The sequence below is a fragment of the Mixophyes fleayi genome, chromosome 1 (genome assembly GCF_038048845.1).
Source record: "Mixophyes fleayi isolate aMixFle1 chromosome 1, aMixFle1.hap1, whole genome shotgun sequence".
Lineage (NCBI taxonomy): Eukaryota > Metazoa > Chordata > Amphibia > Anura > Limnodynastidae > Mixophyes > Mixophyes fleayi.
Genome location: NC_134402.1, coordinates 422,010,829 through 422,029,317, shown reverse-complemented (window position 1 = coordinate 422,029,317; position 18,489 = coordinate 422,010,829). Strand labels below are relative to the sequence as shown.

Genomic DNA, 18,489 nt, shown 5'->3' with positions numbered 1-18,489 from the left:
TGTCCTCCTCTGCCCCGCGCCAGGCGCCAGCTATAAAAAAAAAAGAAAGCAAACAGAAACTTACCAATCCACGCGGCGCTAGGACCCTGCAGCCTCCTGTCTCGTGCAGCTGTCACTGACGTCAATATTCAGTGACAGCTGCGGGAGAGGAGGCTGCAGGGTCCTAGCGCCGCGCGGATTGGTAAGTTTCTGTTTGCTTTCTTTTTTTCTAGGGCTGGCCAGCGGCACCCTTGGGAGCCGCGGCACACACTTTGGGAACCGCCGCTCTTCAGGGTTATTGTCCAATAATCGGCTCAACCAGCGGACATACGACCGCTTGTTTGAAAGTCGGGTCAGTGTGTGTAGTGACACGGTGGTCGACAGTCTGCTCAAATGGACAATTGTCGCCTCATTTGGCTGGTCGTACCGTTCAATTTTTTCATTCCAATCTCCTTTCCATTGTGTAGTGTGTATAAATTTTCGACCTATCCGACCGATGTTGCTTCAGTGAGTACGAAATTAAAATCATTGCTCACGACAACATGGCTGTAAAAAGTCGCTAACGGGATGGCCGCTCTTCCCTTTATCGTTTAAAACAAGACTAGTGTGTATGCAGTCCATGGACCGAGCGATCGGACCATTGATTGGATGTAAAATCAATCGCCATAAAAAGTTGGTGGAAAATTCTGTAGTGTGTACCCAGCTTTAGGCAGGGACTAATGTCCGCAGCATAGGAGGGAGGCAGATTAAAAATGGTTAAAGGTAAAATTAAAATTTATGGTACATGTACAGTTGTTATAATACATAAATATTAACATCATTATCTCCTTACTAGAGCGTTTTTTTTGTGTTTTGTTTTTTTTTTGTTTGTTTTTTTTTTTTTAGTTTATTTTATCAATTCCTCATTTACACAGTTCTTTATTTTGGAATCTTATTTTATAGTGTATTTTGGCCGAGATCGCTGATGTTACATGGCCGACGTTGGCGGATGATTCTGGGTGTGTGGTGCGTCTGCAGGATGGCAGTGTAAAAGTTTCCTCCTTGGATGGACACGCTCATTTATACATGACCACTATTCAGAAAGAATTCACTGTGGAGTTTTTATGCCAGCTCAGCTGTACGACCCCTGCACCAGACACTGCATCCCACAGCGAAGGAGATCTAATGAACAGCAGTCCAAAAGCAGCAGGAAATAAAACCACCAGGGACATTAACAAGTCAAAATATGCTTCTTGTGTCTTCCAAGAAGACTCCCAGCCATGTGTGACCAAACATGCTTTGCAGTATACTTGGCTGATGCAACGATTCTCTGTGTCTTGCTGCCCAGAGTCCTTTCAGTATCCCATGGGCTTGGCTCTGAATTTCCACAGACAATCCGCACAACAAGATGAATTAAAGGGATCTGCAGACAGCTGTGACACTACCGCAGATTGTGATATTGGAAATGTTTGTGTTGTACCAAGAGCTCTGCCCTTGAGCTGTCCTGCTACACACATGCACAGGTAACATTCAGATCGTATCTTGTTTACTTCCTGTTTGTATGTTTCCATATGTGTATGTTCAGAATTGTGAGCGAAGTAAAAGTATCACAGCTGCAGTTAATATTTTAATTTTGGTTTACAAAGCAAAAGGAAAGTTACGATATAATGAACCTTCCTGTAAAATAATGCAACTGAGAAGTACAGAATCTATGGATTTCGTGAAGTAGGAACTGAACCCTAAATTAAGCACTTTAAAACTCAGACTTGTCTGTTGCTGCCAATTTGGCAGACATGTTAATACCTAGATAGCATCTGTAACCATAGAAGCAGTCTAGTTTGTTTCCATGGTTACAAATGTTGTGGAGTGTCAGTTTTTCACAGCAAATTGGCAAATTGCAGCAATAGACATTTCTGAGTTTTCAAGTGCCAATTCAGGGCAAGTGTTATTTCAGTAAGTTTTGGCATCCAGAATAATAATTTTATTTAGGAGATAGAGAATAAATATTATATAGTATATATATATATATATATATAATCTTTTTTTCTTCGTTTGTTTGTTTCGTATTTTTTTTTATTTTTTTTTTTTTATTTACATATATGGCACCCAAACGTATTTGTTTTTTTAGAAAGCAAGGAACTAGAGTTTGCCCACAAGCTCTTGATGTCTTTCTCAATTACAAGTTATTAGTGAATCTTTTCATGGTTTAACCTAAAATGCAACTTTTTTTTTAAAGCTGCAAAAATTTTTACGAAGGTTTCCCAGCTGTTTATTGCAGGTATAAAAAAATCAATTATAGCCACAATTTTAGAAAGGAAAATATCGCCAGGGCAACTGAATGATACTCGGCTGCCCGGCGATACTGGGCAGGAGCGGTAGGGTAAGCCTCTAACTGTCTTACTTGGGGATCTGCTAGCTGGTTCTCGCATTCACAGTGGAAATGAAAGCCCTAATTTGTACTTTCAGTTCCACTTGTTAAAAAAAAAAAAAAAAAAGAAATAGTGGACAAAATACTAGTGGGAAGGTATGTCCCACTAGTATTTTGGTATCTGGTCTACAATCTTTCAATTGTTCTCTGAAAATCCACCTCTTCAGACAAGCTTATAATATTCCTCAACCACCCTCTTAACCTCACTACATTATCCTATTACCACCCGTTGCACAATTTCTCACAAGACAACTACCCCCTGACCAACATTGTTGTGTGACGGGATCATTTAGCTTATGAGTCACTTTTACCTTTGCAGTCTGGCTGGACCGAAATGCAAAATGTAGATTTAACCTCATGTATCAAACTCCCATTGTCCCATAGATTGTAAGCTTGGGAGCAGGGCCTTCTCACCTCTGTCTGTTTTACCCAGTTTGTTTATTAGTTTGCTGTGTTTGTCCCCAATTGTAAAGCGCTACGGAATATGTTGGCGCTATATAAATAAATGATGATAATGATATGTCCTTCCTTAAATGGAGATCATGGCGACAAGAAGAAATTTAAAGGTTCCCAGATTTTTCACTCAAAACAGGGACTAAAAGCAGAATCAACCGATGCTCTGACATTTCCATGGGCAATCCAGATGGGGTATATCTTCCCTCTGTTTCCACTGATCACTCGCATACTAAGAAAGGTCTGAAAGGAAAAGGTAGAAGTGATAGTGACTCTTCCATTCTGGTCTTGCTGTCCGTGGTTTCCAGTGGCCTGGGAAATGGTCCTAGAGCAGCCGTGGCCTCTACCTCTTGTCCAGATCTGTTGTGCCAGGGTCCAATTCGGCATCCAGATCCAAAGAAGCTGACTTTGATGGCGTGGAGTTTGAGCGGAACCAGTTCAGAACAAAAGGGGTGTCGGAACCGGTGATCAATACCTTTATTATGAGCAAGAAAGAAAAAATCTTTCAGTTCCTGTAATAGATATTGTAAGAAGTTTGTACCCTTGTGTGGAGCCAGATTCAATCGAGTAGAAGCCACCATTGTGCAGGACCTGGACTACCTCTAGGATGGGTTCAGCAAAGGACTTGCAGCATCCACTTTTAGGGTACAGGTGTCTGCTTTGAGCGTATTCTTGGACACCAAGTTAGTCTTACAAGTTATGATTATGAAATTTTTCCAGACAGTAAAGAGGATTTGTCCATCCATCAAACCTTTTGTGGCCGCATAAAAGCTCTGTCTGATCCTTTTGAACCTCTGTAGAAACCTCTTTAGAAAGTTTCCTTGAGATGGATGACATTGAAAGTTGTTTTATTGATAGCAATTACCATATATACTTGTGTATAAGCCGACTTTTTCAGCATATTTTTTTATGCTGTAAAAGCCCCCCTTGGCTTATACACAAGTGAACTTGCCTGTTCTCTGGTCCCTCAGCTCTTAACTTACACTGCGAAGGTAAGTAAAAGGCTGAACTCTGTCTCTGTCGTCTCTGTCGTCTCTGTGTGTGTCTCTCTCTCCCCATTATCTCATTAGGTAATAATGGGAAGCATTCTGGTTTAATAGCCCCTTAATTAGTTGTGGGGAAAAATGCATATGTTTCTATTGTAATCTTTCATTTTCTTTTTCAGAAAATACTCCTATAATTATGAATGTGGGTACATTGGTATCCTGTGGATATGTTCCTCATTAGACACAGGTAATAGTGTGCAAAGTGCGCTTAACAGGAATTATATGAACATTTATTTCTTTTTATAGCTCCAGCATATTCTGTAGCACAGATATTGCCGTATTGACACACAAACTCATGTGCATCCTATAAATATTGACGCATTTACACCAGTCGGACAGAGGGCTAATGTGGGTATTTAATGATTTTTGTTACATTTGGAGACATTTTGGGAGCCTGAGTTGGACTGTACTTTCAGGGAATATGTGCTTATCAATACGCACAGTTGGGGTACTAGCTGTATATGTATTTAATACATAGAAGCCACCCCCCAAAATTTTTATTTTTGAAATTTACCAGTAGCTGCTGCATTTCCCACCCTAGGCTTATACTCGAGTCAATAAGTTTTCCCAGTTTTTTTTTTTTTTTTTTTGTGGTAAAATTCGGTGCCTCGGCTTATATTCGGGTCGGCTTATACTCCTGTATATACGGTACATCTGCTTGGAGAGTTACAAGCACTAGGGCGCAAGGAATCTTTATCCAATATCTAAGTGGATAAAGTGGTCTAGAATTTCTGCCAAAGGTGGTCTCTAAATTCCACATTAATCTGCCATTCTCTTATCCACATCCAAAAGATGAAAATGGGAGAACTTCATTCAATGGATCTAACGAGAGCAATTTCCATATATCTGTCTACAACAGAAGGAATCTGGAAGACAGAACAGCTCCTTGTGCTCTTGGCAAACTATCTCCAATTCGATCAGAGAAGCTATTGAACCGGCCTACAAGAGTAATTGTTTCAAGGCACCAGAGATTCTCGACGCACTCAATTTGAGCAGTGGCAACATATTGGACGAGCAAGGCTCAGGTCTACAAAGCAGCTGGATGGTCATCTATTCATTCTTTGACAAGTGATTACCATCTGGATATCCCATCTTCCTCAGATGCTCCGTTTGGAACATATGTTCTTAGTTCAGCTTACAAATTAATCTAATTGCAGCTTATCTGACTGAGTTTGTTTATTATGTGGCCTTTACCTATTGTATAACTTTGGTACATCCCATAGATATGGCTGTCATGGAGTCCAAAGGAGAAAAGAATGGATTATTTACCGTTAATTAATTTTCTTCAAGATACTCCATGGCAGCCCAATTTCCCAACTATACTTGTATTGTGTTTGAGACAGTGGCGGAACTACCATTGGTGCCGGAGCCCATGGAGATAATGAGGCCCACTGTGTGGCAGAGGGTCGGGGGCCCCGGTTCCTTCATTCCTGCACCGGGGTCCACAGCTTGCTAGTTCCACCTCTGGTTTCAGTGATTTACCAAGCTTACTTCTGGAAGATACAAAAACCCTGGGGAAGATGAGGAGCTGTCTTGTATACCATTTTGTTTTATCTTTTACCTGTCTCTACCTAGCGAGGGAAAAGAAGCTACTCCTAGTTATGGCTGCCATGGAGTCTCTGAAAGAAATGGAATTAACTGTAAATAATCCGTTCTTTCTCCTTTCATTATTTTCTACTGTTGCCACCCTGAGATAGTTATTGGATGATTGCTTTGGTACATGTGTCTCCACGGTCCTTTTTAAATAGGCTTTGCATGGGGGAACAGTGCTACCGCTGGCTGTAGTGTGGCAGTATCCTTTGGGAAGAAGACCTGTCTCCACTGAAGGAACACATTTTCACCAGAGATCTGGCTTTTCTCCCTTTGATAAATAGGCCCCAAAATGCGATAACGGATATCGCCAGCAGTCTGCTCCATTAAGCTAGCTAGGAAAGCATAAGTGAACCAACATATAATTACTGTTGCAACAGTACTGAGCTCAAGCAATATGGTACTATTGGCCAAGCTTGACGACTGTGACCCAGACTAGTTTAGAGAGTGAGGTAATACTCAATCCTTGAGTGATTCTGTCTCTGGGGGCCCACTTCTTAGTAAGCCTCCAAGGTAACGTGTGACAGTGTCTATATCAGGGCTGTTACAGACATTTAAATGGACTATTAGAGTAGCTCTGGCTATTGCCCCACTAATAGTGGCTCAGGCAATGTTCAAGATAAATTTGGTAGGCGTATAGCTACAGGCAGACTCCTGGTTCAGACTAGCAAGCCAGTCTACTGGAAACTCTGGACAACCTGGATTCCCAGTGTATTCTGAATGCTGGATACTCTTTGGGCACAAGGCTCCTCTCGGATGGGGAACCATCTACACTGCTCTCTCCAGCCAACTTTTCCTAAATAGATAATGGGTGGATACGGTCACATTATCTAAGTGCAAGGTGACCTGTTTTGTCCAGTTTGACCACTGAAGTGGGTGACCAAATTGGCAAGATCTTATAGGTTGGCTGATGACCACACATACAAACTGGCAAATGGCAGTCATTGGCCAATCACATCTCGCATCAGTCCAAATTAGTATCTGTTTTGTCAGATGTTGATTGTTTATAACTTATTTTTTTGGGCTTGTACAAACAGCAATTTGGGGGCTTCTTTAGTCTATTGACATAAGCTCCATCACCTTTTCCACGTAAGGGAACTAAAATTAAATTTTAAAGCATAAATAAATATATGCTTCTGTGTACAAGGAACAATACATCGTTTTACATCGACTTGACCTCATTCTGCCATCCATTTATACAATATTAGATTGAGTTGTTAGTCACATTGGTGAGAAAAATAGAAATTATTATTATTATTATCATTTATTTGTTAGGCGCCACAAGGTATCCGCAGCGCCGCACACAGTACTAACCGTAGACTATACAGGGTGAAACCATACAGAACAATGAACAAAAAGTACCAATACTTCAGAAACTCCGGCCAGACATATGCGGTAAAGACGGAGCGGAAGAACCGGTATGGAGACAGGAGGGGAGGGGGCCCTGCTCATACGAGCTTACATCCTAAGGGAGGGTAAACAGACCAGGCACAAGAGGAGCCAGTTGAGGAGAGAAGGGAGGACGAGCTAAAGGGAGGAGATGGGGGTTAAGTAGATGGTTGGTAGGCTTTGAGGAAGAGGTGAGTTTTGAGTGCACGTTTGAAGGAGCACAGAGTAGGAGAGAGACAGATGGAACGAGGCAGGTCGTTCCAGAGAAGGGGGGCTGCACGGGAAAAGTCTTGGATTCTGGAGTGGGAAGAGGTGATAAGAGTGGAGGAGAGGCGGCGGTCGTTGACCGAGCGCAGGGAGCGGGCAGGAGTGTGAATGGAGAGGAGGTTAGAGATATAAGGGGCAGTAGAGCTGGACAGAGCCTTGTAAGTGGTGGTGAGGAGTTTGAAAAGAATTCTTTAGGGGAAGGGGAGCCAGTGTAAGGGGAGGCAGAGGAGGAGCGGCGTGAGAGGAAGATGAGTCTTGCGGCCGCATTGAGTATAGAGCGAAGGGGGGAGAGACGGGAGTGGGGGAGGCCAGTGAGGAGGAGGTTACAATAATCGAGGCGGGAGATGATGACTGCATGGATGATAGTTTTGGCGGCATCCTGAGAGAGAAAAGGACGGATGCGGGCGATGTTGCGTAGTTGGAAGCGACAGGCTTGGGAATGTGGGGGGCAAAAGAGAGATCGGAGTCGAGGGTGACACCCAGGCATCGAATTTGGGTGACAGAGGAGATGGTGAAGTTATTGACGACAATAGAGAGGTCATGGTGGGATGGGAGTCTGGGCGGAGGAAAGACAATGAGTTCAGTTTTAGAGATATTGATTTTGAGAAAGCGCTCGGACATCCAGGAGGAGATGGCGGAGAGGCAGTCGGATACCCGAGCGAGGAGGGTAGAGGAAAGATCAGGAGAGGAGATGTAGAGTTGAATGTCGTCAGCATAAAGGTGATACTGAAGACCGAAGGAGGAGATGAGAGCACCAAGAGAGGAAGTGTAGAGCGAAAAGAGTAGAGGGCCAAGAACAGAGCCCTGCGGGACTCCTACGGGGAGAGGGTAGGGGGAGGAGGAAGAACCAGACGTGGATACAGAGAAGGAGCGATTAGCGAGGTATGAGGCGAACCAGGCATGGACAGAACCAGAGAGGCAGAGAGAGAGAAGAGTTTGCAGCAGGAGGGGGTGGTCCACGGTGTCAAAGGCTGCAGAGAGGTCAAGGAGGATGAGAACGGAGAAGTGACCCTTGGATTTGGCTGATAGGAGATCATTAGTAACCTTGGCCAGGGCAGTTTCGGTAGAATGGAGGGGGCGGTAGCCAGATTGGAGAGGGTCAAGGAGGGAATTGTCCGTGAGGTGCCTGGTTAGGTGGCTGCAGACAATTCGCTCAAGTAATTTGGAGGCATAGGGGAGAAGAGAGAGAGAGGGCGATAATTAGCAAGAGAGGTGGGGTCAAGATTGGGTTTTTTGAAGATAGGAGAGATAAGAGCGTGTTTAAAAGAGGAGGGTACTACACCAGAGGAGAGTGATAGGTTGAAAAGGTGTGCTAGGTAAGAGCAGGCAGTAGGAGAAAGAGAGCGAAGGAGGTGGGAGGGGATGGGATCGAGAGGGCAGGTAGAGGGTGGAGAGGAAAGCATAAGGGAGAGAACTTCTTCACTGGTTGTAGGGCTGAAGGAGCACCAGAGTTGGGTGATGGGGGGGAGGTGAAGCGATGAGGGTGGCTGGAGAAGGGGAGGAGATGTTCAGTCTGATGGACTCAATTTTGGAAGAGAAGAAAGTGGCGAAGGCAGAAGCAGAGAGGGAAGGCGGGACAGAGGGGGGAGGGGGGTAGAGGAGGGAGCTGAAGGTGGCAAAGAGGCGGCGGGGATTGGAGGACTGAGAAGAAATGAGGGACTTAAAGAAATGCAAAGAGTTTAGTAAAGGGGGAAAAGTTACAAGCATTTCATGATTTTAATAAGTAGTTTGCATTTAACCATAACCAGTGGAGTGTTTTATATAGGTAAGGTGGGTTGAACATTAATTATACTTTAAAAAAGGGTTCAAAATACAATTAAATCAGTGTGCACCACCAGATTGAATGAGAGCTCCTCCATTATCATAGTTGATGTATCTTTAAGTTGCCATTCTGACACCATGTGTGTCCTTTTCTAGTTTGTACTTGTATGAGGCTTCCGGATGTATTCAGTACATGTCTCCAAGGGGTATATTTACTGCTGCGGGTTTGAAAAAGTAGAGATGTTGCCTATAGCAACCAATCATAGTCTAGCGTTCATTTATTTAGTACATTCTACAAAATGACAGCTAGAATCTGATTGGTTGCTATAGGCAACATCTCCACTTTTTCACACCCACAGTTCAGTAAATATACCCCCAGGAATTTTACAAGTTTTCCTCCAGGCAGATTTCAGAGGGAAGTACATTAAACAGAAGTGTCCTGTGGTTGTATGAAACATGTAAACCTTTTGCTATGATATTTAATCAGAAATTCTTGATCCAGAGGAAGGAAGACAATATATTGGCCATGTTTGTATTTATACAGGCCCTTTATCTCCAACAATCGTCTGCACGTCCTTGGTGTATTTCATGTAGCATCTGGGGCGTTCTATACCATGTGTAGAAAATGGTTAGGCGGATCTCTATTGTGAGTACGCATCTGGTAGTGCGGCTAATCCTTTTTGCTGTAGTGTTCTATTGTTCATTTCTAATTACCTGGATAATTATTTTTATTAACTTTTATGTGTGGTAACAAACTATTCATTGAGGAGGTTCAATATACAATAGTGCAGCAATACAAATAACATTGAATAAACCAGTAAATACCATTGCAGCGATTTAAAACAAAAAATAACATAAGAACGATGAATATCACATATACAAATAATGTGTACACTATTATCACATTAATGGCTTATAACCAGCTAGGGGTGGAACCTCCTTTTTTCTTAAAAGGTATGTGGCGGTAATGTAGGAAGGAAGAGTGGAGGGTAAGTTGACGCGTGGGTAGGGAAATTATGAAGGTAATATTTGACGTGTTGCAATATTAACAAGACTGTGAATTATGATTCTTAGGGGCATTCAATTCAGTTGGCCGCGTTACTGTCAAAAGTAACGCGGCTTGCGCGCTATTACAGTTATTACGGTAATAGTGCGCGTGATTACCGTTATTACGGTACCTATAACGCCAGCTTTCTGCTCGCAGCTCAGAGAGTAACGTGTCTAATTGAATATTCCCCTTAGGGGTTAAATTTAAATTATGAGAAGCACATAGAGGAGTATTTAAAAATGCATGTCCTATATTCCATGTGGAAGGAGAACCAGATTATCAGCACATATGATAGGATGAGGGATTGCGAAGTGACCTGTCGCAGCCAAAATAAATGCAAATAGTTTATTTTGATATCGTGTTCCAGCAGGGATAGAGAAGAGTGTGAACAAGGTATTAATATCACCTCAACCAGTCTGCACCTCGTTTCTCAAAGTGTGGACTATAATAAGATACTTTCCTAGCCCTCAGGTTCCCTGTATTTGTCAGTCACATTTAACTGGTATATATTGTATTTTTAAGTGGTAATATGTCCGCCAGAATGGCTTTGTTATTTTGTGTATACCTGCAGACTACACCATTGTTTCAGCCTAGACACAAGGATTATTGTCCACCATTCCTGTATTAATGTAAATCAGACCAGGAGGTGTCATGTGTTTGGATAGGGAAAAGGTCCACAGAGAGCATTTTGTTTAATTACAGAGGACTAGATTGTGTATTTAAATATAATGTGTTTGGATTGTTATCTCTTCTGTTTGAACAAACTATGCCGTGGAGCCATAGACATGGAACAATACCTGTCCTAATTGTATCAGGACCAAATCATCTGCTATCTGTGAAAAAGGTAAACACAGAAAAGGACCAATCGGGTAGGTCCTGGAACTCCTGAGAAGGTCACTTCTGCCTTTAAAAGACAGGTCCTAAGAGCAGCAAATTGGCATTCACTACCCGGTGACAGCTGAAGTCAGGCTGGCATTGAGCCAGGTGACAAGGAAGGGACCATCGCTCCCTGGAGGTACTGCCCTTGTCCAAAAGCGTTGGTGGTATAGTGGTGAGCATAGCTGCCTTCCAAGCAGTTGACCCTGGTTTGATTCCCAGCCAACGCATGATGTTTATAGAAAGACTGCCCTTGTCCTGATCTACCTCTCCAGGACTTGGGAACTGTGTGTCCGCTAAAAGCAGAGTGACAGTGACTCAGGACCGCTGCCTTGCTGGTAGCCTCAAAGGAGAGAGGGTCTGCGTCCCAGGAGAAGTTTGGATGGACAGCAGTCCCTGAGAGTGACTAGGATATTGGGAAGGTGTTTATATTATATGTATGTTGTCTGTGCCAGACTGTAGTGTGATTTGTTGCAGGTTGTTATTTAAATATTATTATTGCTGTTTGGTGCTACCATTTTTTTAAATAAACCTATTCATATTATTTCGGATATTTGTCTCTGTGATTCTTGAAAGAACCCACTAGGACGTACTGCCCTCACAAAGGGGAACAAGAAGAATTTTGGGGAGAGATGTAAATCTATTTGATAGCTGGGATAAATTAAGTTTTTGATTGCACCAAATGTGTACAAAAGGTGTCTTCCGTTTTGTTCTCACCCTAATTATGTCCGATTTATGGGTATGGGGTCTGTTTATTAAAGGGAGAAAAGCCCAAAATGTGGAAAAAAAACAACTTTGTTTTTATTATTGAATTTGGACCTGGAAGCCAAAGTCCAAATCCGTCACCTTGAACGTCTCCGTCTGGCTCTCCAAAGGACCTTAAAGTCCTGCAATGTTGCAGGAATCTGACGCTGTATTTACCCTATTGCAGTGTATAGATCATGTACAATGGGATGTAGTGATGAGGCCATGGGAGGCGTAATGCAACAATATGGGGTCAAATGTATAGGATGACTGGTATATATTGTATGTTTCTCATTTTGCTCATTATGACATCCAAGACTCTGGGCTATATTTACTAAACTGCGAGTTTGAAAATGTGTAGATGTTGCCTATAGCAACCAATCAGATTCAATTTAATATTTATTAAGTACATTCTACAAAATGAAAGCTAGAATCTGATTGGTTGCTGTTGGCAACATCTCAACTTTTTCAAACCTGCAGTTTAGTAAATATACCCCTTTGTCTCGCACTACAATCCTGAACATCTGTAATATATCATTTGCAGTTTACCATCATGTTTGTTACAGTCAGCTGCATAATTTATTTAATTTGTATATACATAATTGTCACTGTCCAGCCGTAATGCTCTATGCTTTATTTTGTGGTCTGATCAGGCATTGTGCAATAATTATTAGACCTCGGGTTTATGCGAGTCCTCTATGTCAACTAACATTGTTTTATTTTTGCTATCTACTTTTTTGTACTCATTGTCAATTGTCAATATCTGCTCTGTTTTTTCTTCCTTTGGGTTTTTTTCAATTCCTTTGATATCACTTTTTCTAATAAAGCTTCATTATTTTATGTTACTGTGTTTTAATTACACTTATTGTTGCCCCCTTTACAGTGTTTGTTTCTTTGTTAGTTTGTTTTTTCTCCCAATACCATTTGGATGAGGTGTCTCTTAGGGTTAAATTTACTAATGTGCTGCATAAATAATAGCATATAAGCTTAATACCACATTTTTTGTTATCCTAAGTTTATTTGAAACAATTAACCATTGTTTACCTTTTATTTTAGATTTAATTTTTGGAACGTCTCTTTAGAAAAGGACGACGTGTGCACAGTGCATCCATTACCTTTGAAAGTAGTGCTATGCAATGACATCCTTTACAGGTAGGACAAAATAAATAAATTAATTGTAAAGTTGGGTAAATTAATATTTTTGACAAGGCATTTGGACATGTCTGGTTGTACACTTTGCAGTAAAGATTGTAATAATTGCTTTTAAAATCTAGAATCCCCTTCACCCTAAAATGCAAATACTGTCCCGTGAAACATTTTTATATCTCGCCCCAGTACTTTCCACTGTAGAATACTAACTGGGTATTCAGATTAAGGAATGGTTTTAATTTCTTTTTTAAAACCTTCGTAAAATAATTTATTATTGCTATAAAATCTAAGTCTCTCCTCTCTACCATTCCTTCGCAAGCTTCGTAATTTATGTTTGTGTTTTCAGATTCATTTTGGAAGGCACCAATTTGGTGGAAATACACCCAGGAGATGGATCCGTTTTTCTTTCAGAGGGTGACTGTATGGGGAAATATTTCAAACACTGTTTTGTTACAGGCGAAACAAAACAGGTAACACCGTTGTTAAACCCTATTATGCTGTTTACTTTTAAAGAGCAGGAAAACCCGCTGCCATGAGACAGAACCATTTGTGCGCCAGGATAGCGCTGAGCGGCCTCACAAAGTGGTGTAACAAAGACAAGTTTATTGAATCGATATTGAACTGGTACAGCGGGGTTCACATAAAAACGAAGTGTGGTTCATATTGGCCCTTTCCTGCTCATGTAATGTTCTATACGAGGCAAGCTGTGAGATTATGGAGCTCTGTAGCAAGTGCTCATTGTGCTATTTATCTAAAAGAGCTGCATTCTTTCAGCAAGTGAAGACACTGATTTAAATTAATATGCATCCATAGCTATGTATTGCCAAGCTGAATGGTGAACTGCAAATAATCTGCTTGTTTATACTTGACTAAATTAAATCCATCATACTATCGTTCCTCTGCAGTAGGAAACCATGGGTGGGAGGTGGAGTGCTTCTCTAACACAGCAGACACAGAGCATTTCTTCAGAGCTGTCAATCACTCTGTGTGTGTGTCAGCTGATCAATGTACCGGGGCACAGTGGTGTCACATATACTTGTTTAACTGCGGTCACATCTTTAGGATCTGCTTCATTTCCCAATGAGAACACTGTCCAAATAACATACTGGTAGATTAATTGGCTGCTGACAAAAAAAATCTCCTTAAGGTTTTGTTTTTCAGTCTGTGTGTATGTTAGGGAATTTAGATTGTAAGCTCCAATGGGGCAGGGACTGATGTGAGTGAGTTCTCTGTACAGCGCTGCGGAATTAGTGGCGCTATATAAATAAATGGTGATGATGTGGGAGGGTCTTCATCTGTCTGTAACGTGAGTGGGGACAGAGCTACAGTGTAGTGTTTGATAAAAACCAAACCATCATCATCAGCGCTGTACAGAGAACTCATTCACATCAGTCCCTGCCCCATTGGAGCTTACAGTCTAAATTCCATAACAGATACACAGACAGACAGACTAGGGTCAATTTGTTTGCAGCCAATTAACCTACCAGTATTTTTTAGAGTGTGGGAGGAAACCCACACAAACACGGGGAGAACATACAAACTCCTTACAGATAAGGTCATGGTCGGGAATTGAACTCATGACCCCAGTGCTGTAAGGCAGAAGTGCTAACCACTATGCCACCGTGCTGCCTATGTATTTCACCTTCATGGTTCATATGTGAAAAATGTAAGTTATTAAGGTTCTGTGATGGCTGAAATTGTACTAAGGGGACAAAATAAAAAAGTAGGTTCTGAAATGTATTCTATTATTCCTGAAAGTCTTTGGTAGAGGTATTTTCTGACTATGTGAACATTATATTAAGTAGTGCTCTTTCCCCCACCCCTATTAACTTCTTGTGTAGTGTAACGTGACTTACAAGGCAGAATATGGCTTGAAAACTAGGTGTATACAGCGATTTATATAACTGTTGTTCCTCCGTTAGGCAGAAGACCGACTGTATACTGTCAGAGATCTCCCTCCAGACAAGCCTAGAGCCTTGTACTCCGTGCGTTCCATCATATCACAAGCTAGGAGGTCAGTACTTTCTATAATATCTCCTATTCGTTACATTGACCCTTTCAAATGTACCTCTCGGAAGTAGTAAAGAGGGTTATTATGATTTATCTCCCTTATTAATAAAATAATACAGTGCTTCATTTCTAAAGGAAGATAAATTGCTTTATTCCCACTACTGCAACATTAATGCATACTTGTTGTTGAACATTTTGGAGAGATACTGGCTATATTAAATGCCTTTTCTACATTATTGAGAGAGGGGCCTCATTTAATCAACACGTTCACTTTGATATTACAAGAGCTTTATTTGGCTTCAAACATTTTAGAGCCAGTTTATTCATTTATTCCTGAACAGACTACAGTTCCATCATTTCAAGTTACTTATTTATGATCGTGAATGTATGACCTTTTGTTTCATATTCAAGGGCATTTTACACCAAAATTTTACTCCATTTTGAAAAGAGCCTCAATACTCAACAAAATATATTTTTTATTTAGTCTCTAGAGACCGCCTAAAGTTGTATATAGTACATCGGTTCCCCAATGAGAACTTCTGTGCCTCCACAGAGCCTGAGCTCGCTTCATCAGAGAAGAACTGGTCTGTGATCAGTCCCTGTCTGAGAGAGTTTAAATCTGGTGAGCCGGAATGCCTGGCTGTCATTGCCTAACTTGATGTCTAGTTGCTAAGGGGTTACTATTCCTTTTGTACTCTTCATACTATGCCTGATCGATCTCGTATTACCTGTTCAATTTCCACCTTTGCTAAGTTTCTGGTACATATAACCTATTAGCCAAGTGCACTGCAGCAATACTAATTCTTCATTCTGACCGAACACTTCTTAAAAGCGGCTCTATCGCCTACAACAGACCCTTCCTGCCTTGGTTCCCCTTGCAGGAGTCCCAGCAGTCTATGTTCCTGGGATATCATTCTTTCTGCTTTTAAGTGAACAAGAGTTTTATCACCTTCATTCTGCTCATTTCCTTTCTTATATAAAGTAAAAAGTTAGTTCTCCAGTGTTGAGCTAATTGCTCTATGCTCAAATCCAACTTATGCAATATCATTGCATTATATTTGTATACTTTATTGCATTTTATTATACTTTCAATTGTTATAACTATACACTTTTTTTTTTTTTTATAAATAGGTTTTTGGAATCCTGTTGCAGGAACAAACTTTCCCTTAATCCTCTTTCTCACACCTGTTGTTGGAAGATGGTATGATGATCCAGCTTTGAATGTATCATTTCCATGTGTATTTTAATAACCTATTTCCCTACAACCATGCACTGTGTGGCACAGAAAATGCATATTTCTAAATATATTTACAGCCTTGTCATGTAAATCAATTCAGATTTGTGTATGCTTTGAAGTTGTAGGAAGTGAATCTAACAGGTAAATAAGTGTGGGTTTTGTGTTTGTTTGTACTGTCAAAGAAGCACTGCGAGATTGCAAATGGCAGGTATATATGTCTCAGGCTGTCTGCTGTATAATGCTTTTAAACCCCGGGGAGATTGCTGGCGTTTGGGGGGGAAAAAGCTTCCCAAAGAGTATGTTCAGCTTTAGGAAAAACTGTCAAGGGTCCCTGGGGTGTAAATGGAGAGCGAAGGGTGGACTCCATTTACAAGGGTCAGTTCGGGTCTTTTGGTCTGACAGCAGACTGATTAAGGTTAGCAAATGAAAGGTGTGTGTTTAAAAGAATGTTCCATCAGTTTCAGGCTCTCTTAGACCTGGGGAGGAGGTTGGATGCCTCCTGAGACACACTGCAATGTTGCCTGGACAGGCAAGGTGTTTATTTTGAAATTTCCTGTCTCTTCTACTCAATAAAACTCACTGAGGCCAGATGTACCAAAACCCTGGACTCCTCTGCTGCTGTACACTACCATCTACCACAGGAGATGGCGCCTGTTCCACTAACCCGGTTATAGTACACATCGAGGAACCACGCCAGTCTGACCCTAGTTACATAAAACTGTCAAGTAGCTGCTTATTGGTTTGTTCTACAGACAGAAAACTGAAGTTTAAAGGACCAGCAGTGGAACATGGTATGAGGTGTTCCTCAGTGCAGGATTATTATGACTACTCATTAGTGGCAATTTCTGGGGGAAAAAAGCTATCTGCCTTCTTATAAAAAGACACCATCAAAATTGTGTAAATTTTAGCTATAGAGAGAGAGAGAGAGAGAGAGATATTTATGTTTTAACATGTGCAAAATTGTAACCGAACAAACTAGATAACAAGAAATGATTTTAGCACAGGTATATTCAGGAAGCTTGGGTTTTTGGGAGAAGGAAGGGGGCTTGTCTGTAATTTGGAGCACCATACCTAGCACCCTCCTCTGGATAGCGGGTTTCCAAAAAGAAATCCCCTACTTGTAATAGAAACTACAGCTGTCATCGGCTTTTTTCATGTCACTGTGCTGCAAATTATAGGCTGTTGTTTAACTGCCAATCCTGATACGATCACAATACAATATCTTTTGGCGTGTGGCCCAATGGCGAGCGATATGTGTAACATCACTGGGGGTTTGAAAGAGGCAGACACTTGGCAGAGAGTAAGAAGAATGTATACACCACTCGTTGAGTTTACTTATAGCTTGTGTAGTGGGTAACGTAATCATTGTCTAGCTTTATATACTTTCCTAAGCACAGAAATGTGGTGAGCCTAGTGTACTTTTTAAAATGATACATGAAGAATAGGCATCATAATAGTTGACCCAGATGCATTAATCTTTTGTTGCCTAGCACTCTTCTAGTATGTGCCAGCAGTATAATCTATATATGATGTGTTATTGTTGTAGGTGCTTTTATCACAGCAAGTGAAGTAAAACATAGCGATACTTACTGCGTGAGACGTTTGCATTATTAAAGCACTTGTGTGTCCCTGAGTAGCATAAATATAACACAGCACAGAGGTAGGGGGCTGACCTGTATTTTACCTGTCAAGTTACTTGCAGGAAGAAAAACAACTCTAGCGCATTGCTTTGTCCCTTATGTAAGTTACTATTACAATTTTCTAAATATATCACACCTATTGCTCAGTGATTAATGGATGTAATTGCTGACTATACCTGATACATTGTCTTATTATGCCCATATCTGTTTAACAATCTAAATGCTCCCTTATTCCAGGATTCTGGGACTGACGCCAGAGACGCTGCGCCAGTGTTGCTGGAACAGTCTTTTATCCCAGACAAGGGAAGCTTTGCCGTCTACTCTGATAACATGGTGCTTGCAAGCTACTTGGATGGCGTCCTTTTATATATGATTTGGAGTTTTGCTAACTTTAATAAAGGAGAAGAGGTGATTCCTTTTTCATTTTTCCTTAGTCCTTCTCTATTGATCGTCCATCAGCCTGGTAGCTCTGCAGGTGCAGCAGTCATTCTGTAATATTATGCAGGCAGTACAGCTAATTGCAGGTGCAGACAGGAACTAAGTGGCCCCCAGTGGCAGCTCGTGAACTTGAACAGACTTGTCCCTGCACATGTGCATAGGATCCCTGGGGAATAATCAGAAAGACTAACAGATTTTTTTGTATGTATTTTTGTTAAGGGCTAAATGCACACCAGGCTCCTGATTCCAGGTTGCCTCACAATTAACCCATTGCCTCAATAACAGCAAGTATGGGAATCGCCAATGTCTATGCAAAATGAAGCTTGAATTCACAGAAACTATCTGAAACAAGATATGTGTGGCTGGATATGACACAAAACCTAATCCTGGTCCTTCGTCCATTTCCTGCAATGCTCCTTTGTATAGATGGCCTCTTTTGCAGAGCGATCAATGCT

General features: G+C 41.4%; 1 protein-coding gene across 3 annotated transcripts in view; it reads left to right on the top strand.

Moving 5' to 3' along the window:
• The window catches only part of C1H5orf34 (chromosome 1 C5orf34 homolog), a 39,072-nt gene that overhangs the window by 4,375 nt on the left and 16,208 nt on the right, over positions 1-18,489 (top strand). For 2 of the 3 annotated variants that reach the window (XM_075183730.1, XM_075183721.1), the window contains exons 3-8: positions 922-1,481; positions 12,617-12,712; positions 13,056-13,179; positions 14,632-14,723; positions 15,851-15,920; positions 17,834-18,004. In XM_075183730.1, the coding sequence (XP_075039831.1) occupies positions 922-1,481; positions 12,617-12,712; positions 13,056-13,179; positions 14,632-14,723; positions 15,851-15,920; positions 17,834-18,004 (1,113 nt within the window). The remainder of the gene's footprint in view (positions 1-921; positions 1,482-12,616; positions 12,713-13,055; positions 13,180-14,631; positions 14,724-15,850; positions 15,921-17,833; positions 18,005-18,489) is intronic. The other variant, XM_075183739.1, reaches the window with a different exon arrangement.